General features: G+C 41.4%; 1 protein-coding gene across 3 annotated transcripts in view; it reads left to right on the top strand.

The window, feature by feature from the left end:
- Nucleotides 1-17285, top strand: part of LOC140458200 (aldo-keto reductase family 1 member B1-like) — a 59249-nt gene extending 41964 nt beyond the window's left edge. For all 3 annotated transcript variants that reach the window (XM_072552446.1, XM_072552445.1, XM_072552447.1), the window contains one exon: nucleotides 16732-17285. In XM_072552446.1, coding sequence (XP_072408547.1) covers nucleotides 16732-16765 — 34 coding nt within the window. In that variant the 3' untranslated portion in view covers nucleotides 16766-17285. The remainder of the gene's footprint in view (nucleotides 1-16731) is intronic.
- The last annotated feature ends 3098 nt before the right edge of the window (nucleotides 17286-20383 follow it).

Here is a 20383-nt window from a genome sequence, read left to right as displayed (position 1 = left end):
AAAAAAAAGTCATGCTGCTGAAACTATTGATTCGGCACTTATTATGGCAGAATTGCAAGAATACAAACCTCCAAGTAGAATAACAAATAATATTTACATGAGAAGGGTATGCTTGATTAGTTGGCAAGTTGAATTTGATTGGTAGAGGCATTACCTTGGAGAATGGACAGCGAATGCCTATTCCAGAAACGCCAATGTGCCAAGCATGGATGTGTTTTGTTCAGTTTGCAAATCACAGGACACTGCTTTTGAATGTGTATGACTTCTGGCTTGCATGACAGAGCCACACTGCTACTCTGATTGATGATCTTAAATTAGTTGTTGGTGTAGTTCTGAGCACATTTAAGATCATTTTGCAGTCTGTCCAACAACAGATATGAGTTTACAATTGGTAATTTGTTCTAAGTTTTGTAAATAGGATCTGGTTGAGTACGTCAGTACTCTGCCTGTTGTGTATAGGCAGAGCAATATATCATTTTATATTTACATCTTACAAACTTGGCATCACATTGGCACCGAAATTTATAATTTGTATTACTTCTCTATGTGATACACAGAACTTCATTTTTGAATTGATTACAGCATCCTGGTAATATTTGTTATTACTGACCATGCATTGTGCCTTTTTCAGCTTGGAGGCATTCTCTGGTTCATTCCCTGTGACCCTGACCAGAGTCAACTTTCCTGGTATGATTTGAATAAAAGCTGAACGCTTAAACTGTTTCCCATGGTCCATTCTACATAGCACTAGATCTACTGATCTGAATCCATTTGCCAGCCAATCAGAATGGTTCTTCTGAAGACATAAATTGTTGTTTCCCCTTGTGTGCGGCACGGTGGCACAGTGGTTAGCACTGCTGCCTCACAGCGCCAGAGACCCGGGTTCAATTCAGGCAACTGACTGTGTGGAGTTTACACATTCTCCCCGTGTCTGCGTGGGTTTCCGCCGGGTGTTCCGGTTTCCTCCCACAGTCCAAAAATGTGTAGGTTAGGTGAATTGGCCATGCTAAATTGCCCGTAGTGCTAGGTGCAGGGGTAAATGTCGGGGAATGGGTCTGGTTGGGTGCACTTTGGCGGGTCGGTGTAGACTTGTTGGGACGAAGGGCCTGTTTCCACACTGTAAGTAATCTAATCTGATGAGAAACTCATCAGGCCTGACAGCATCAGTGCAGACACAAACTCTCTCAGTTGTTGACTTTGGAGACACTTATGAAAAGTAACCAATCACCATTTTAATCAGACATCAAAAAAAATCCTTTTTAGGACCAGGATTGAACACAGTTTTTGTAATTAAATGATACTGAAGGTAAATAGTTAATTTGGTGTAGTCTTTGCCTTACTTGGGCTGAAACAATAAATTGTCATGCAATATTAAAGTAGCGGCACTGAGAGAAGGTGAAAATGATAAAAGAAAACTTTTCATTGGAGCAAAGAAGGATGAGAGGTGACTTGATAGAGGTGTACAAGATGTTGAGAGGCATAGACAGAGTGGATAGTCAGAGACTTTTTCATGGCGGAAATATCTATCACAAGGGGGCAATAATTTTTACATAATTTGGAGGAAGGCTGAGGGGAGATGTCAGAGATTCTTTCCACAGAGAGTGGCAGGTGCTTGGAATGCACAGCTGGCAGTGGGAGTAGAGACAGATACATTAGGGGCATTTATGCAACTCTTGGATAGGCGCATCGAAGATAGGGAATGTAGATTAGTCTGATCTTGGAGTAGGATAAAAGGCTGGCACAACATTGATGGCCAAAGGGCCTATACTGTGCTGTACTGTTCTTTTGTTACTTGAGGATAGACGCAAGAAACCAATTTTGGATGAATGGGAAATGAACAGTATAGATGGCATGTCTCTTTTCTTTTGCCATCAGTAGGCAAGTTCTTCACTACCAAGTGACTAAATGTAATCAGTATAAAGTATTTGAATCTTCCCATAGGTCGATCATGAAAGGTAGTCTGGATGATGATGTAGAGCACTGTCAGGAACAATCAACTGTGGAATGAGCTAGAGAAGAAGCTGTTTTAGACCTTGTGTTTCTTTTAATTTATAAAGACAGTGATTGTGAAGATCTATGACCCCTCAAGAGGGGCCTCTTGGTTCGAGATCGGTCAAAAGAATCGACAAATGCGGTCTATTCAAAAAACAAGGGTCATTAGTTTGTTGGATTAAGCTACCTTGATGCAATTCTATCCAGCAACACAGAGATTGAAGCTTCTGTGTTCCATGGTGAAGTTGCGCAATTACATTTGAAAATTACACATTATTTTTTTTTTAGTAATAGTACAACCTCAATTACAAGAAAGACCAATCACAAATAATAAGGTGACATGATTTACAGCGAGTTAATCCAATGATATTTCCTGGGAAAGGGTTCTTAATTACAAAAAAGTCCAATCAACTGTAATATGGTGATATGATTGAAGACAGGCTAATCCAATGGTATTTTCTTTCAGAAGGATATCTTATTTACGTAAATTGTCATGCCATGTATCAGTTCAAGGTTAGTTCAAGTGGTCAATTAATGTGCCAGTGTTCATCTTATGAAAACTCTATTGTCCTCTTATCTTTGAACTGCAATTTAATTCTGCAAATCAGCAGTATGGTTCACAGGCCAGTTTATAGTATTCTTTCAAATCAAGAAAACATTTTGTTATAATAAAAATCTGCATATTTTTGTTGCCTAAATTCAAATTTTAGATCCTCATTCTCCCCTTTGGTCACACTATGGCCACACTATAAAGCTATGGATCAAATTAATCCAATTCAATGGCAGCAAAAGACTGCCATACTTCCTCTTCCTCCGAAGGGGAATCAAGGGAAGCCAATGATGTTTCCTCATCATGATTTAAGAAGAAGCATTTTCTGGATGGAACCAATATTGTCAATAGAAGTTAATATTTTAGCAATAATAAGCAATATAATTGCTATAGCAATACCAACGAAAAGACCAATTAAAACAATAGCACCATACAAAGACATATTAATTAATCAGTTGTACCATGAGTCAAAACCCCCAATCTTCCCAGCCTGCACCTTAGTTCATTTGGTTGACAAAAGTGTAAATATTATCAATATGTCTAGTAATGTTTTCGAAAAGATCAATGATCCTCCCAATGCATTTTCCTTTAACTATAATGCAAAATCCACCTTCCTTTGCAAGTATGTAATTGGTTTTGTTGGGCAAATAGGTGCAATTCTGAAAGCATGTCCCTAATTTCTATTAATCAGCAGTTGTCTCATCTCCCAAAATTGTGAGTCCATAAATGAGATAATTATGGTTTTGATGACTAATAATTCTTAAGGACTCTCCTAATGAAAGAACACTAAGAGCTGCATATGCCAATAAGTGTGTTTTACTTCTTGATATGGCCTTTGGATTCTTCCATTCAACACAGAAATCAGGAGAAACAGTATGTTTTAAAGGGGAATTATGATTTCATTGCCATGTAACTGGACAGGGAACAGGAGTTGGAGATAGTGTTCCTACAGCTACGGCATGAGGACTATTTGCTCTATTCAGGACAAGGTAGTTAGCTGCCTTACTTTAACTGAAAAAAATATATTCAGGTTTAGCATAGGCAATATAGGGACCTTCCCAGTAAGATGCAGGCCTATCTTTGTGACTTCCTGGGGTATGTGGATAATCCTTGATGACATAATTTGGCCCTGGGTGCTGAGGGTGAAAATCGTCCAATACTAATGAGGTGAGTTTCTTGCTAAGAAACATGGTCAACATCCCAAAATGGTTCTTCCCCTCCAATGACTGCTCAGCTGGTTCAGTGCGCTATGTGTTTGATGTGGCAAGTCAACGACTCTGGTGTGTCTGGCTCGTATATGTGTGGAAAGTGTGCGCACATTCAGCAATTGACCGAGCATATTGCAGCACTGACGAAAGAACTCGAAGACCTTAGGCTCATCCGAGAGAACGAGATCTTTCTGGACAAGACCTTCAGTGATGTTATTACACCAATCATGCCAGAAGAGTGCAGACGATGAGGAAGGCAGAGAGGAGACAGGTGCAAGAGACGCCGGGAGAAGTACCTGTCAGGAACAAGTTGAAGCTTTTGGAAACAGTAGAGTCTGATGACGCTACCAGTTCGCAAGGCGGCCATGTTTGTCAATCAAAAGTTGCCGCAAAAGCAGAGCGGAAGAGTCGGACATCGCATAGAGCTGTGGTAATAGGGGACTCCATCGTGAGAGGAACTGACCGGGGTTTTTGTGGCAGCAGACGGGATTTAAGGATGGTGTGTTGCTTTCCTGGTGCTAGAGTGAAAGACATCGCGGACAGAGTGCAGGGCATCCTCAAGGACGAGGGTGAAGAGCCCGAGGTGGTGGTACACGTCGGCACAAATGATGTCGGGAAGAAGAAGAGGAACATACTACAACGAGACCTCGGAGAACTAGGAAGAAGGCTAAAAAGCAGGACGTCCAAGGTGGTTATCTCCAGTTTGCTTCCAGTTCCTCGGGCTAGTGTGGCCAGAAACCGGGAGATAATGGACTTGAACGTGTGGTTGGGGAACTGGAGCAGGAAGCAGGGTTTCAAGTTCTTGGATCACTGGGGTATATTTTATGGTAACCATAAATTCTACAAGAGAGATGGCTTGCACCTTAATAGATCAGGGATCGGCATTCTGGCAGGCAGATTTTCTGCTGCAACACCGCTACATTTAAACTAAGTAGCGGGGGGGAGGGGACAAGCTGGATGTTTAAAAAGGAAATTGAAGGGGTAGTTAGAACAAGAGAAGTCAAGAAAGACAACTGTATCAAGAGGCAGAAAACTGGAAAAGGCATCATGCTGTAAAGTTGAGTGAAATAAGGGTTGAGGGGAAGGGTGAGAGCAGTAACAAATTAAAAATTCTCTATATGAATGCACGAAGCATTAGACACAAGGTGGATGAGCTTGAGGCTCTTTTGGAAATTGGCAGATACGATATTGTGGGGATAACTGAGACGTGGCTTCATGGGGACAGGGCCTGGGAAATGAATATTCAAGGCTACACGTGCTATCGTAAGGACAGACTGACGGGCAGAGGGGGTGGGGAGGCCTTGTTGGTAAGGGAGGATATTCAGTCCCTTGCGCGGGGGGACCTAGAGTCAGGGAATGTAGAGTCAGTGTGGATAGAGCTTCGAAACACTAAGGGTAAAAAGACCCTCATGGGAGTCATCTACAGGCCCCCAAACAGTAGTCTGGATGTTGGAGGTAAGTTGAATCAGGAGCTGAAATTGGCTTGTCGCAAAGATGTTACTACAGTTGTTATGGGGGATTTTAACATGCAGGTAGACTGGGAGAATCAGGATGGTATCAGGCCTCAAGAAAGAGACTTTGTGGAGTGCCTCAGAGATGGATTTTTAGAGCAGCTGGTGCTGGAGCCGACCAGGGATAAGGCGATTCTGGATCTGGTATTGTGTAACGAACCAGAATTGGTCAGTGACCTCGAAGTGAAGGAGCCATTGGGAAGTAGTGACCATAATACAATAAGCTTCAATCTGCAATTTGAGAGGGAGTGGGTACAATCTGAAGTGACAATATTTCAGTTGAATAAAGGGAAATATGGAGCTATGAGGGAGCAACTGGCCAAAGTTCAATGGTTCAATACCTTAACAGGGAAGACCGTGGAGGAACAATGGCGGATATTTCTGTGTATAATGCAGAAGTTGCAGGAGCAGTTCATTCCTAAAAGGAAGAAAGATCCCAGGAGGAGACATGGGCGGCCGTGGCTGACGAGGGAAGTAAAGAAACATATAAGGTTAAAAGAGAAAAAGTATAACTTAGCGAAGATAAGTGGGAAAACGGAGGACTGGGAAGCTTTTAAAGAACAACAGAGGATTAGTAAGAAGGAAATACGCAGAGAAAAAATGAGGTACGAAGGTAAACTGGCCAAGAATATAAAGGAGGATACTAAAAGCTTTTTTAGGTATATCCAAGGCAAAAAAATGGTTAGGACAAAAATTGGGCCCTTGAAGACAGAAGCAGGGGAATATATTACTGGGAACGAAGAAGTGGCAGAGGAATTAAATGGGTACTTCAGATCTGTGTTCACTGGGGAAGACACAAGCAATCTCCCTGAGGTAACAGTGGCTGAAGGACCTGAACTTAAGGGAATTTATATTTGCCAGGATTTGGTGTTGGAGAGACTGTTAGGTCTGAAGGTTGATAAGTCTCCGGGACCTGATGGCCTGCATCCCAGGGTACTGAAGGAGGTGGCTCGGGAAATCGTGGATGCGCTGGTGATTATTTTCCAGAGTTCAATAGAATCGGGGTCGGTTCCTGAGGATTGGAGGACGGTTAATGTTGTGCCACTTTTTAAGAAGGGTGGGCGGGAGAAAGCAGGAAATTATAGACCAGTTAGTCTGACCTCAGTGGTGGGAAAGATGCTGGAGTCTATTATAAAGGATGAAATTACGGCACATCTGGATAATAGTAACAGGATAGGACAGAGTCAGCATGGATTTATGAAGGGGAAATCATGCTTGACTAATCTTCTTGAATTTTTTGAGGATGTAACTCGGAAGATGGACGAGGGAGATCCAGTGGATGTAGTGTACCTGGACTTTCAAAAAGCTTTTGATAAAGTCCCACACAAGAGGTTAGTGAGTAAAATTAGGGTGCACGGGATTGGGGGCAAAGTACTAGATTGGATAGAGAATTGGTTGGCTAATAGGAAACAAAGGGTAGTGATTAACGGCTCCATTTCGGAATGGCAGGCAGTGACCATTGGGGTACCGCAGGGATCCGTGCTGGGACCGCAGCTTTTTACAATATATGTAAATGATATAGAAGATGGTATCAGCAATAACATTAGCAAATTTGCTGATGACACAAAGCTAGGTGGTAGGGTGAAATGTGATGAGGATGTTAGGAGATTACAGAGTGACCTGGACAAGTTAGGTGAGTGGGCAGATGCAGTTTAATGTGGATAAATGTCTGGTTATCCACTTTGGTGGCAAGAACAGGAAGGCAGATTACTACCTAAATGGAATCAAATTAGGTAAAGGGGCTGTTCAGAGAGATCTGGGTGTTCTTGTCCACCAGTCAATGAAGGCAAGCATGCAGGTACAGCAGGTCGTGAAGAAGGCTAATAGCATGCTGGCCTTCATAACAAGAGGGATTGAGTATAGAAGCAAAGAGGTGCTTCTGCAGCTGTACAGGGCCCTGGTGAGACCACACCTGGAGTACTGTGTACAGTTCTGGTCTCTAAATTTGAGGAAAGACATTCTGGCTATTGAGGGAGTGCAGCGTAGGTTCACGAGGTCAATTCCTGGAATGGCAGGATTGCCTTACACGGAAAGACTGAAGCGACTGTGCTTGTATACCCTTGAGTTTAGAAGACTGAGAGGGGATCTGATTGAAACGTATAGGATTATGAAAGGACTGGACACTCTGGCAGGAGGGAACATATTTCCGTTGATGGGGGAGTGCCGAACCAGAGGACACAACTTAAAAATACGGGGTAGACAATTTAGGACAGAGATGAGGAGAAACTACTTCACCCACAGAGTGGTGGCTGTGTGGAATGCTCTGCCCCAGAGGGCAGTGGAGGCCCAGTCTCTGGATTCATTTAAGAAAGAATTGGAGAGAGCTCTTAAAGATAGTGGAGTCAAGGGGTATGGAGATAAGGCAGGAACAGGATACTGATTAGGAATGATCAGCCATGATCATATTGAATGGCGGTGCAGGCTCGAAGGGCAGAATGGCCTACTCCTGCATCTATTGTCTATTGTCTATTGTCTAAAATATTAGTGCCGTTAGGGGTATCATAATGAAGGTGGGTATTGTTACCCACTCCACATAGAGTTTGAATTCCAGTGATAATAAGAATGCATTTTTCGTTAAGGCATACAAATGAGATGCAAAGTCCTTCAGAAAAGCAGTGGCGACTAATACATTTAATCATAGCACAGGAAAAAAAATGTAGGCACTCTTACGGAAGCGCACTGCCATTCCTTACCCTTGTAGTAATTTGGATAGGATATTGCGGATTTATTGGAGGAAGTCCATAAACAAGTAGCAGGTGGGGATAGGTAATAACTAAAAGATATTACGTCCTGTAAATACTTTAGTACTATTCCATACTCCTCATGTTAGGATTTGGAAGGATAAAAGGGGTCAGTGAGTCTCTTACTGAAGTAAGGGCGTAACAAATTACTTCATCCTCTCCAAAAATTTATTATGGGTTTCTAAAAACATCCCCCCTTTGTCTCTTTTACTCTGTGATCTATCTGAAAGAGGATAAGGCTTATCAGGGATGCCCATAGTACAAATGTAATCAAACTGGCACACAACACCTTTACATGGTAAAGACCATTTAGACTTGTTCTGTAAATGAACTGTTAATTTCTATGCAGTTGACCATGGCAAAAGTCATTCTTGGTAACATTCAGTCTTTTGGCACACACAAGGACATCTTCCTGGCAGAGTTGGTACACAGTCTCCGTTTGCTCAGGATCGCACAGGGTAAACTGTCCTTTCTTGTGCACCAATGTTGGCAATGGCAAGTCCACACAGCAGGTCAAGTTCAATCTTAATCATCTCCCACCTTGCAAGGTTGGAGACCGTAAAGTGTCCATTGTAATAAAGTATAAACCATTTCCTTCTTGTATATAAGTATATACAATATACATATATTCAATTAAAATAGGCAGCAGCAAAGAAGTAACACAAACTAATCTGGTAGAGGTCACCCATATTCTGGTCTGAGCATTGCGGGAGTACCTTATTTGAGGCCATAATTTGAAAACAATAATTCTCAAATTAATCAAACTCCGATAGCCCACTGGAGTAAATATATTGCCCATACTGGCAAAAAGCTCGTTCATTTTAAATGATGCACGAGAGATTCCCTTCCTCCCCATTATTTTCTTGTTTTATATGGAAAAGCCCAGGTATGGGTGAATTTAGCAAACCTATTTTTATAAATCCAGCTTTGCTGGGATGTAATACTCTTTGAAGTTTTGCTACTAAAAAAAATCTATATTATCTAAAATTAAGATTAGTTCTGCAATATATTGTATTCTCTTTTTTAACAAAAAATATTAACATTGTGCCCAATTAAATGGCCCGATCTACAGCTTTAGTTAACAGTATTTAGAATTAAATGTAGAAACCTGATGGTGATTTTGAGCAGAAAAGTTGGTGATGAATATTCGCTGGAGGGCAATGCTGTTCCCAAATTATGGTAACGTAACACAAAGCTTTCAAACCACACTGAATTTTTTCTAATATTGAGCTAACCCTAGAATTTAGATATTGGTACAATCTTAAAATTATAAACCATCACTGTTCAGTTTTAAATATCTACGTGAAGATAATAGCTCAGCCAGACACTCCTTCTTAGATCTAACAACCCAATGCAAAAATAAATCAAATCAATTAGTGTGTATTCTTACAAGCTCCATACACAAAGCAAAGATATTTAGGCTTAGCGTCCATGTATGAAATCAAATCACTTGATAATTCAGTCAGTAGTATATTGTAGTATAAAGTGCCAGTAATTATTTCAGAAATGGAAATTTACAAATTACTTCCAAATTTCAAAACAATATTGAAAACAATCCAAACACTAAACCCAAATGATTACAGTCTGTAAGCAATAGAGAAATCAACCTTTACATTGTGAATTGGCACTGAACAGACAGTATCATTCCCCCGTGACTTTTGCATCTTACCCAGGTCTGGCATACCAATCCATATACTGAGTCTAAACGGGTTTTGCTGGCGACCCAATGGGATCAGAAGTTTGGGGCGTATGGCTGCCTGTTTGGCAGCTGCATATACTTGCCCATTACTTTAGAACCAGTATCAGTTTCATCAGCATGAGCCAGATATCTTGATAACTGTCCGATTGATTGGACAAAATAGCATTACTATAATGCTGCCCCCCCCCCCCCCCCCCCGGGAGTTAAAAATCTTCAATGTTCCCACGAGGCTCCAAAAGCACAATGAAGAGTTAGTCTATATTAGTTGATTTTCCTTTTGATAGGATGAAAGCCTGTTGATTCCCAACGTCAGCTCTGAGGTAACATTAAAGACGCATTACTCCCCATTAGCCACATTTCAACAGTTAAAGCAAGGGTCAGGTATTTGCCCCTGGGTTTCATTTTGATGTCTTGTTGCCAGTCTCAAAGGTGAAATGCTGGGGCCTGCCTGTCCCCATCTTCAGGATCCCCTCGGGAAAAGGTTGTCCAGCAGTGGTCATCGGGTAGGTACATGAGGTCGGTTCCAGTCAACCCTATCAGGGCTGGCATACGGCATTTGGGCTTGCGAGGACGCTGAATATAATTTGTTTTACCTGTAACTTGCATCATGGTTCAGTCCGGTTCTGGCCATTCCAATACAAAACCACCACTCACCTCATTTGCGACTGGAAATTCCTGGACTGGTTTGTACTGTTGGTCTGGATCATGTCAGTGACTCCAGCCAGAAAACATTGCAAAAGCATTGGGTTAAATAAGGGTAATTGAGCTTCTTGATTATTGTTCAATTGTTTGTCACTTCCATCAGACAGATAGGCACATCTTTCAGTCTTGAAACACAAGCCATTCGTATTCAGGCTACTCTTAGAATTTTAATAATAATAGATGAAAAGTATAGATGGCATGTCTCTTTTCATTTGTCATCAGTAGGCAAGTTCTTCACTACCAAGTGACTAAATGTAATCATTATGAAGTATTTGAATCTTCATGTAGGCTGATTATGAAAGGTAGTCTGGATGATGATGTAGAGCACTGTCAAGATAGATCCAGGAACAATCAACTGTGGAATGAGCTAGAGAAGAAGCTGTTTTAGACTTTGTGTTTCTTTTAATTTATAAAGACAGTGATTGTAATTTGATTAAATGTGATTTAAGCTTGAAACTAACATCCACAAGTTGAAAAGAAACTTACATAGAAACAATAATAATCGCACAGAATGAGGAAAGAGTTGCCGAAAACTGGGACAACTGGGAAGTGGAAAGCCTTCAAAAAATGAGGTAACGAGAGGCCAGAGACTGTATGTTCATGTTGGGATGAAAGGCAAGGCTGGTGGTTATAGGGAATGCTGGATGGCTAAAGAGACTGAGGTTGAGCTTTTGTCAAGAAAAAGAAAGAAGCAAATGTCAGGTATTGACGCTGGGGATCGACTGAATCCCTTGAAGATTAGAAAGGCAATAGGAGTATACTTAAGAGGAAAATCAGGAGGGCGAAAAGGTAACATGAGATAGCTTTGGCAAATAGGGTTAAGGAGATTCCAATGGAATTATACAAATATGTGAAGGACAAAAGGGTAACCAGGGTGAAAATAAAGCCCTTTAAAGATCAACAAGGCCGTCTGTGTGTTGAGCTGTTGTAGATGGGGAGAAACTGATTGAGTATTTTGTATCAGTGATTACTTTGGAGAAGGATTTGGAAACTAGAGAACTTAGCAAATAAATAACGACATCTTGAATGATGTTGCTATTACAGAGGAGGTGGTGCTGGACATCTTAAAGAGCATAAAGGAGGATAAATCTCTGTGACCTGATCAGGTTTACCCTAGAACTTTTCAGGAAGCAACAGAAGTGATTACTGGGCCCCTTACTGAAATATTAGTATGATGAATAGCCACAGGTGAAGTGCTGGAAGACTGGAGGTTGGCTAATTTGGTGTGACTATTTAAGAAAGGTGATAAGTAAAAGCCAGGGAACTATGGACTGGTGAGCCAGTGGTGGGCAAGTTGTTAGAGGGGACCCTGAGGGACATGATTTACAAGTAATTGGAAAGGCAAGGAGTGATTAGGGATAATCCACATGGCTTTCTGCATGCGAAATCATGTCTCACTGACTTGATGGAATCTTTTGAAGAAGTAACAAAGAGGATCGATGAATGCAGAACAATGGATGTGATCTGTACGGACTTCAGTGAGTCATTTGACAAGGTTCCACCTGGTAGGTTGATTAGCAAGGTTAGCTCACATGGAATACAGCGAGAATTAGCTATTTGGATGCAGAACTGACTCGAAGTAGGAGATGGAGGGTGGTGGTTGAGGGTTGCTTTTCAGACTGGAGGCCTCTGCCCAGCGGCATGCCGCAAGGATTAGTGTTGGGTCCTCTCCTTTTTGTCATTATATGCAGGAATCCCCTACTTTTTTGAATGTTCACTTTAAGCCACTTCACTTTTATAAAATATCTACATTAGGAACTGTTTTGGCTGAATCTGAAGAGGATTTTCTCTTTTACAAAAAAAGGCAAAATTTTTCCCATATAAATGATACACCTATGCCACTTTTGGTTTATGAAAACTTTCAGGCGAAGTTTAACTTATATAAATGTGAGGTGCAACATTTTGGAAAGGCAAATTAGGGTAGGATTTATACACTTAATGATAAGGTCCTGGTGAGTGTTCCTGAACAGAGACCTTGCAGTGCAGATTCATAGTTCCTTGAAAGTGGAGTCACAGGTAGATGGGATACTGAAGAAGACATTGCTTGTCTTTATTGGTCAGTGCATTGAGTAAAGAAGTTGGGAGGTCAAGTTGTGGCTGTACAGGACGTTGGTTCGGCTACTTTTGGAATACAGTGTTCAGTTCTGGTGTCTCTGATATAGGAAGGATGTTGTGAAACTTGAAAGGGTTCTGAAAAGATTTACAAGGATGTTGCCAGGGTTAGAGGGTTTAACCTGTTGGGAGTTGCTGAAATGGCTGGGACTGTTTTCCCTGAAGCATTGGGGACTGAGGGGTCAGCTTATAGACATGAATAAAATCATGAGGGAAATATATAGGATGAAGAAAAAAGGTCTTTTCCCCAGTGTCGTGGAATCCAAAACTAGAGGGCACAGTTTTAAGGTGAGAGGAGAAAGATTTAAAAGGGATATGAGGCAACTTTTTCACGCAGAAGGTGGTGGCTAGTACGGACTGATCTACCAGTGGAAGTGGTGGAGGCTAGTACAATTACATTTAAAAAGCATCTGGATGGGTGTATGAATAGGAAGGGTTTAGAGGGATATGGGTCAAATGCTGGCCAATGGGACTAGACTAATTTAGCATATCTGGTTGGCTTGGACCAAAGGATCTGTTTCTATGACTGCGATAGGTTAAATACATAAACAACAGGAAGCCTTTAAAAAAATACTTCAGGATGTTCAATAACAAAATCTCAGTGAGAATGACCCATCCTTAGCTTACCTAGGAAAGCTAATGAATACATTTGAGGAACAGAAGTTTGCCTCATCGCGATGCATGACTTTTGCCCCATCTCATCTCATCTAATGTGATCTTGGCCATCTCTGAGCCTTCAGGGCAGGTTGCAAATATAATAGGCAATCTCCATAGATCTGGCACAAGACAACTAGTGAGTGAGTTGCGTGCTCTTGTCTGTAACACCGGCAGCTTGAAGCAGGTGAATGTACATTGAGAAGGCATCAAAGGCTGAAACTGACCTAATGGATGCAATATAAAAGGTGAAACTGCAAGTCTGACCTCAGCCGCATGAAAAGTGGTTCAGTGGTTAGCACTGCTGCCTCATAGTACCAGGGTCCCAGGTTCAATTCCAGCCTCGGGTGACTGTCTATGTGGAGTTTGCATGTTCTCTATGTGTCTGTGTGGGTTTCCTCCGGGTGCTCCGGTTTCCTCCCACAGACCAAAGATGTGCAAGTCAGGTGAATTGGCCGTGCTAAATTGCCCCATAGTGTTAGGTCAGTTAGTCAGAGAGAAATGGGTCTGGGTGGGTTACTCTTCGGAGGGTCAGTGTGGACTGGTTGAGCTGCTGGGCCTGTTTCCACACTGTCAGGAATCTAATCTTAAAAAAAAACTTGCACTGATCTAAACCTAATGACTTTATGTAAGGGTTGCAATTTAGTACTTTTTGGTTTCAAAAGCACTTGAAATAATCAGGCTTGCAGTCAGTCAACCAGAAATAATTTCATGCCTTTAGTATGTGACCAGCATCAGAGGATCATTAAAGTGTGTGCCAAATTCTCATGGAACTACCATAATGTGCTCTTTGGTAATCTCAGGTTCCCCAGCTGTTTTTTCTAACAGATAGCTTCAGCACCTGTGACTTGACTGGCTGCTGAGCCCAGTGATTTACCCTACCACAGTAGCACAGGAAAGCTACAAGCTGAACCATCTTTACATCTATGCCAGAATTGAGCAAGCATTTACAAATGGATTTTTTTGCTTCAGTAAGGTGGCTCTCCACCACCTACTCCAAGTAAATAGGGACAAATATCGGCCTTGCAAGTAATTCCATTAAATAAGTTTCCTTAAAGTAACTTGTAAGGATTGTTCATAGCTAAGGCATAGAACTCATCAGAAACCAAAACACAAATTGCTGGAAAAGCTCAACAGGTCTGGCAGCATCTGTGGATAGAAATCAGAATTTGCCATTCAGGTCAGGTGACCTGTCCTCAGAACTGGCCATTGCAGTAGAGACAAGATTAGAATGTTGCTGGAAAAGCACAGCAGGTCAGGCAGCATCTGAGGAACAGGAAAATCGACATTTCGGGCAGGAGCCCTTCATCAGGATCTGCAGTCCTCACTTTCTCCTGATCATTGCAGCAGTCCACTGATGGCATCTGGCCAACTTAAAAATGTTCCAACTATCTCTACTCTTCCTATGTTAAGCAGTCCTCTATCTATGATCTAGCACCTATAGCTCTGAGCACTTACATATTAAGTAACCGTGATGTAATTTAATGGCAGAAGTTTGAAGAACAGAATGGTCTTTCTTCCCCTTTTTTTTAATCAGTTCTTATTTTCTAAAAAAAATGTTAATGTCTGTTGCTGCTGCAATTGAAGTCAGTAAACTAGGTATTCTGGGATGACCATATGTGCATGGTTCAGTCAACACTTTGATGGAAAGGAGGTATAAATGTATCTATCAATTTAAAGAGGGGAAGTGGAACTATTATTCTAACAATGGGCTGGATTTTACAGTAAACATAATGGTGAAGATCAACAAAAAAAATTTTGATAACTACACGTGCATATCGATTTTTGCCAGGAAACTTAATTGTTCAAAAACATTGTGTGAAGTTGCTGCACTTACGTATATCTACTAACATGATCTGAAATTGTTAAATATGTCTATTTTTGTATAAGTATCCTTGTGTGATAAATCTTAGCCATTGTTAAGCAATCTCTCTATAGGACTAAAACGTAACGTATACGAAGAGTGTTGTCCCCCCAGATTGTTCACTGTTGAAGATCTGAAGGAATGAAATGTTTTTCTATTTTTCTTTCTGCTGTTCTCTATTACCCTTTGTTTCACTTAATGTAGCTGAATTGTTATTGTCAATAACTGCCACCTCCTGGTTCAGTGCTGGCCATTAAAGAAACTTAATTGTTAGCAAGTTTTGAGAAGATTTGTAGCTCATGGTGAGGTTCTGGATATAGGTTTGCTCGCTGAGTTGGCAGGTTCGTTCTCAAATGTTTCATCACCCTACTAGGTAATGTCTTCAGTGAGCCTCCAAATGAAGCACTGGTGGTGTAGCCCACTTTCTATTTAAGTGTCTGGGTTTCCTTGGGTTGACAATGTAATTTCCTATGGTGTGGTCATTTCCCATTCTTTTTCTCAAGGGGTGGTAAGTGGGATCCAAGTCATTGTGTTTGTTGATAGAGTTCCGGTTGGAATGCCATGCTTCTAGGAATTCCCATGCATGTCTCTGTTTGGTTTGTCCTAGGATGGATGTGTTGTCCCAGTCGAAGTGGTGTCCTTCCTCATCCATATATAAGGATACTAGTGAGAGTGGGTCATGTCGTTTTGTGACTAGTTGATGTTCCTGTATTCTGGTGGCGAGTTTTCTGCCTGTTTGTCCAATGTAGTCAGCCTGTATTGGCAAAATATACTTCTACCTGTACTAGTCTCACTTCCTGCACTAAGCCCATTGCTCTGAATGTTATGACATTTAAAGTGTTCATCCAAGTACGTTTTAAAGGTTGAGATTTCTTGCTTCAACTACCCTCTCAGGCATTGTGGCCTCGGCCCCCCACAAATTTTGGATGAAAGCGTTTTTCTAGATCCCATCTAAACCTGTTGCCTTTCACTTTAAAATTGTGCCCCCTTGTTAATGACTCTTCAACTAAGGGACACAGCTGTTTTCTATTCACCCTCTATATGCCCCTCAAAATATTATACACCTTTATAAGGTCCCCAGGCAATGTACTCTACTCCAAAGAAAACAATCCAGGCTTATCCATCTTCTCTTCAAAATTGAAATGCTCAATCCCAGACAATATCCTGCTGAATGTCAGTTGCACTCTGATTCCTGTGTTCTTCTGAGCTTCCTAGTGTCTTGCCATTCATTGAGTACTTGATTGTCTTGTTCCCTTTTTCAAATTGCATCTCCTCACATTTATCAGGATTAAATTCTAATAGACACTGTTCTGCCCATCTCACCAATCCATTTATATACTTCTGCAACGTAACACCTTCCTCACCGTCAACCACCTGGCCAATCTTTGTGTCAGTTGTAAACTATCACCCGTCCCACATTCTCATCTACGTTTATGCATATTACAAACAAAAAGGGATCAGCACTGATCCCTATGGTATGCCACTACACACCAGGCTCCAGTAATGTAAACGGCCTTTGAGGTTCAATCTGTCTCCTATCACTAAGCCAATTAATTCTGGTATCCATCAAAAATTTTGAGAAGCAGTTCAAATGTATTGTTCATTCACTGCAAGTAAAATCCATTCGGTATGAGGAATTCTTTTAATGCCTCTTGAATTATTAGAAATATCTCTAACTTTATTCTCTTTATATTTTAGGTGTATTAATCACAAGGACTACCCGTTCAAATAAACTTTTAAACATGTACTTCAAGTGGAACATCCTGGTCACGTGTTTAAAAATTTGTGGCTTCTCTATTTATAGACGTAACCAGTAGAATTAATTACTAGGGATCTGAAATTCTCCATTTTTAAAAAACTGTACACTAGCATGATTTACATCCATGGTGAACAACTGAAATATTACATCTCTGTAACTGTACTTTCATATATTTTAGAAGTTACTTGTTCTTAGTATGTTCATTATGCAGACAAACATTTTAGAATGTAATGTTGCAATTCTGCTTGGGTGCCTCATTGTGTTGCTCTGCACATCTGGGAATTGCAGTCACATTGCTCACAATTTCCTGGTGTGCATGGTTGGAGGGTGAAATTCCTGCTGGTGACATCAGCCTGGAGCACTGACCTTCTATTCTAATTTGTGAAGCACGGCAATCTTTTTGATTTGTGTTATATGTCTTTGTTTATCACTTATAAGCCCAATAATAAATATAAAGGACAAAGATTCAAATAAACTTAGTATTTGCCCCAAGGCAGCATTACATTGAGCAGAGCTTTGTCATTGTGTCAAGGCAGAAACCAATCCCATATTACACCTTAGTGGACAGAATAATTAATTTAAAAATTAGTTATAATAAGTCAGGATTCTTCTAATCTTTGAATATTGTATAACTAAATGGTCGTCATATAGAAATAGGAACTGCTAGAAAGACTCAGCTGGTCAGGCAGCATTTGTGGAAAGAAATACAGTTTATGCCTGAATCTAATATAACTCCTTTTTGGAACTTGAAGAAGAGACTGATTCAGTTTCAAAGTGATGGAGATATTGGCTGGAGAGCAGGGTTTTGATAAGGACCGAAGGTTTAATTTTGCTGGCCCAGATGGTGTAGGTGGCACCAGGCTGAAAATTAGGGCAGGGTCACATTTTAAAGAGATACCTGATCCATTCCCACCTTTGAGGGAAATTCCTAGGGACAGACATGGGGGTTAAAATCACAGATCACTCCAATGACACAATCAGTAGCCCCAAATAAGCACTTCTGTCCAATGGTTACAGGATTTTCCTGACATTAGATCAGCAGAAGCTGACTGTTCTTGATATGATTTTCTACTCTGGAGTTGTGGGTGCTGAGATGGCCCAAAGTGCAATGTAGGATCTACACATCCTAACACATGTGGGGTTTGAAGAGGAGTTGGGTAGAATGTTTGGATTTCCTCATGCTCCTTCTATTGTTTGCATTTGACCTCCACCTGGACTTTTCGTGGATGCTTGAGATAGCTGACAGCTTCATGAAAGTTTCTGAATTCAAGCAGTCCAGGGTTCCTTGATGTGCTCCATTCAACAATACTAACTGCTTCTGTATCCTTGATGACAGCCATTTAGTTCTTAGCTCTCAATGGGATAGGTCATTACTTGTGTATGTTTTGAACTATAATTTAACTCAAGTCCCATTGTCTGTGGCCTGAATGGTTAAAGTGCAATCTGGTGAGTATCTCTCTTTACAGAGGCAGCAACTTTATTGGCATATACTGATGCTTGTTTCCAGGTTTGACTTGGGGCATGCAATCTACACTCCGTCTCTGAGTCTCTCCAACATCTCTGGTGTCTTCTGAACCGAGTCCGACTCAATTGCAGACTTTGTGACCTTCAATTTCAAATTTGCCATTGGCTTTGGCCACTGAAAACTATTATTTATTAATTCAAATGTACTGAGGGTTGTGGCTTGGAAAATGATATTATTCTGATTGACTTAGGTGGGGCTGATTTCTATTGGCTCAAGGTGTAGTAGGTAAGACATCTGAAATTAGGGCTTGGATTAGAACCTGGAAGAATGATGTTATTGATATCACTGAGACTTGGTTGAGGGAAGGGCATGCTGGGTAACTAAATATCCCAGGATATTGGTCCTTCAGGTGGGATAGAGAGGGAGGTAAAAGGGGTGGAGGAGTTGCATTATTGGTCAGAGAGGATATCACAGCTGTGCTGAAGGAGAGTATTATGGAGCACTTGATCAGTGAGGCAATATTGGCAGAGTTCAGAAATAGCCCCAAGTGCTGGGGCTGTCCTACAGGCATCCCATCAGTGAGCTTGCGATAGAGGTACAAATATGTAAACAGATATAGGTGCAACAGGGTGGTGGTGATAGGAGATTTTAATTTCCCAACATTGATTGGGATTCACGTAGTGTTTGAGGTCTAATTGGAGCAGGATTTGTAAGGAGCATCCTGGAGGGGTTTCTAGAGCAGCATGTAAATAGTCCAACCCAGGAAGGGGCCATACTGGTAAAAACAATGACTGCAGATGCTGAAAACCAAATACTGGATTAGTGGTGCTGGAAGAGCACAGCAGTTCAGGCAGCATCCAACGAGCAGCGAAATCGACGTTTCGGGTAGGCTTATTCCTGATGAAGGGCTTTTGCACGAAACGTCGATTTCGCTGCTTGTTGGATGCTGAGGGGCCATACTGGACCTGGTGTTGGAGAATGAGCCTGGCCAGGTGGTAAAACTTTCAGTAGGGGATTCCTTTGGGAATAGTGATCACAATTCCGTACATTTTAGAATACTCATGGACAAAGACAAGAGTGATCCTAAAGGAAGAGTGAATGAGGACTGCAGACGCTGGAGATCAGAGTCAAGAGTGTGGTGCTGGAGAAACATCAGGATTAAGGGCTTATGGCCGAAACATCAATTCTCCTGCTCCTCAGATGCTGTCTGACCTGCTGTGCTTTTCTAGCACCACATCTAAAGGAAGATGGGGGAAAGGCCAGCTGTACCAAAATTCGGCAGAAGCTGGGGCATGTAGATTGGGAGCAGCTGTTTGAAGGTAAATCCACATTCGAGGTCGATTAGAGTGGAGGAGAGACATGCTCCTGTGAAAATGAGGGATAGAATTGGCAAGATTAGGGAACCATGAATGACAGGTAAAATTGAAAGACTAGCTATGAAGAAAAAGGAAGCATACATTAGGTCTAGGCAACTGAAGACAGAAAAGCTTTGGTACTACATTCCTGATATTCTTCCAATCTGAAACAAAGAATTTAGAGGGCTAAAAGCGGTTATAAGATATCTTTAGCAAATGGGGTTAAGGAAAATCCCAAAGCCTTTTATTCATATATAAGGAGCAAGAGGCTAACTAGAGAAAGGATTGGCCCACTTAAGGACAAAAGAGGAAAGTTATACGTGGAGTCAGAGAAAATGGGTGAGATTCTTAACGAGTATTTTGCTTCAGTACTCCCCAAGGGGAGGGACATGATGGATGTTGAGGCTAGAGATAGCTATTTGATTAGAGTCAAGATTAGAGTGGTGCTGGAAAAGCACAGCAGGTCAAGCATCCGAGGAGCAGGAAAATCAACGTTTTGGGCACAAGTTATAAAGGGCTTTTACCGGAAACGTCGGTCTTCCTGCTCCTCGGGTCCTACCTGACCTGCTGTGCTTTTCCAGCACCACTCTAATCTAGACTCTGATCTCCAGCATCTGCAGTCCTCACTTTCACATAGCTATTTGATTACTCTAGGTCAAGTTGACATAAGGAGAGAGGAAGTTTAGGGTATTCTAAATGGCATTAAGGTGGACAAGTCCCCAAGTCCAGATGGATCTATGGATCTATCCTAGATTACTGAGGGAAGTGAGA

The sequence above is a fragment of the Chiloscyllium punctatum genome, chromosome 32 (assembly GCF_047496795.1).
Source record: "Chiloscyllium punctatum isolate Juve2018m chromosome 32, sChiPun1.3, whole genome shotgun sequence".
NCBI classification, from domain to species: Eukaryota; Metazoa; Chordata; class Chondrichthyes; order Orectolobiformes; family Hemiscylliidae; genus Chiloscyllium; species Chiloscyllium punctatum.
Note: the sequence above shows the minus strand (reverse complement) of the source record. Positions and strands in the feature narration are given on the sequence as shown.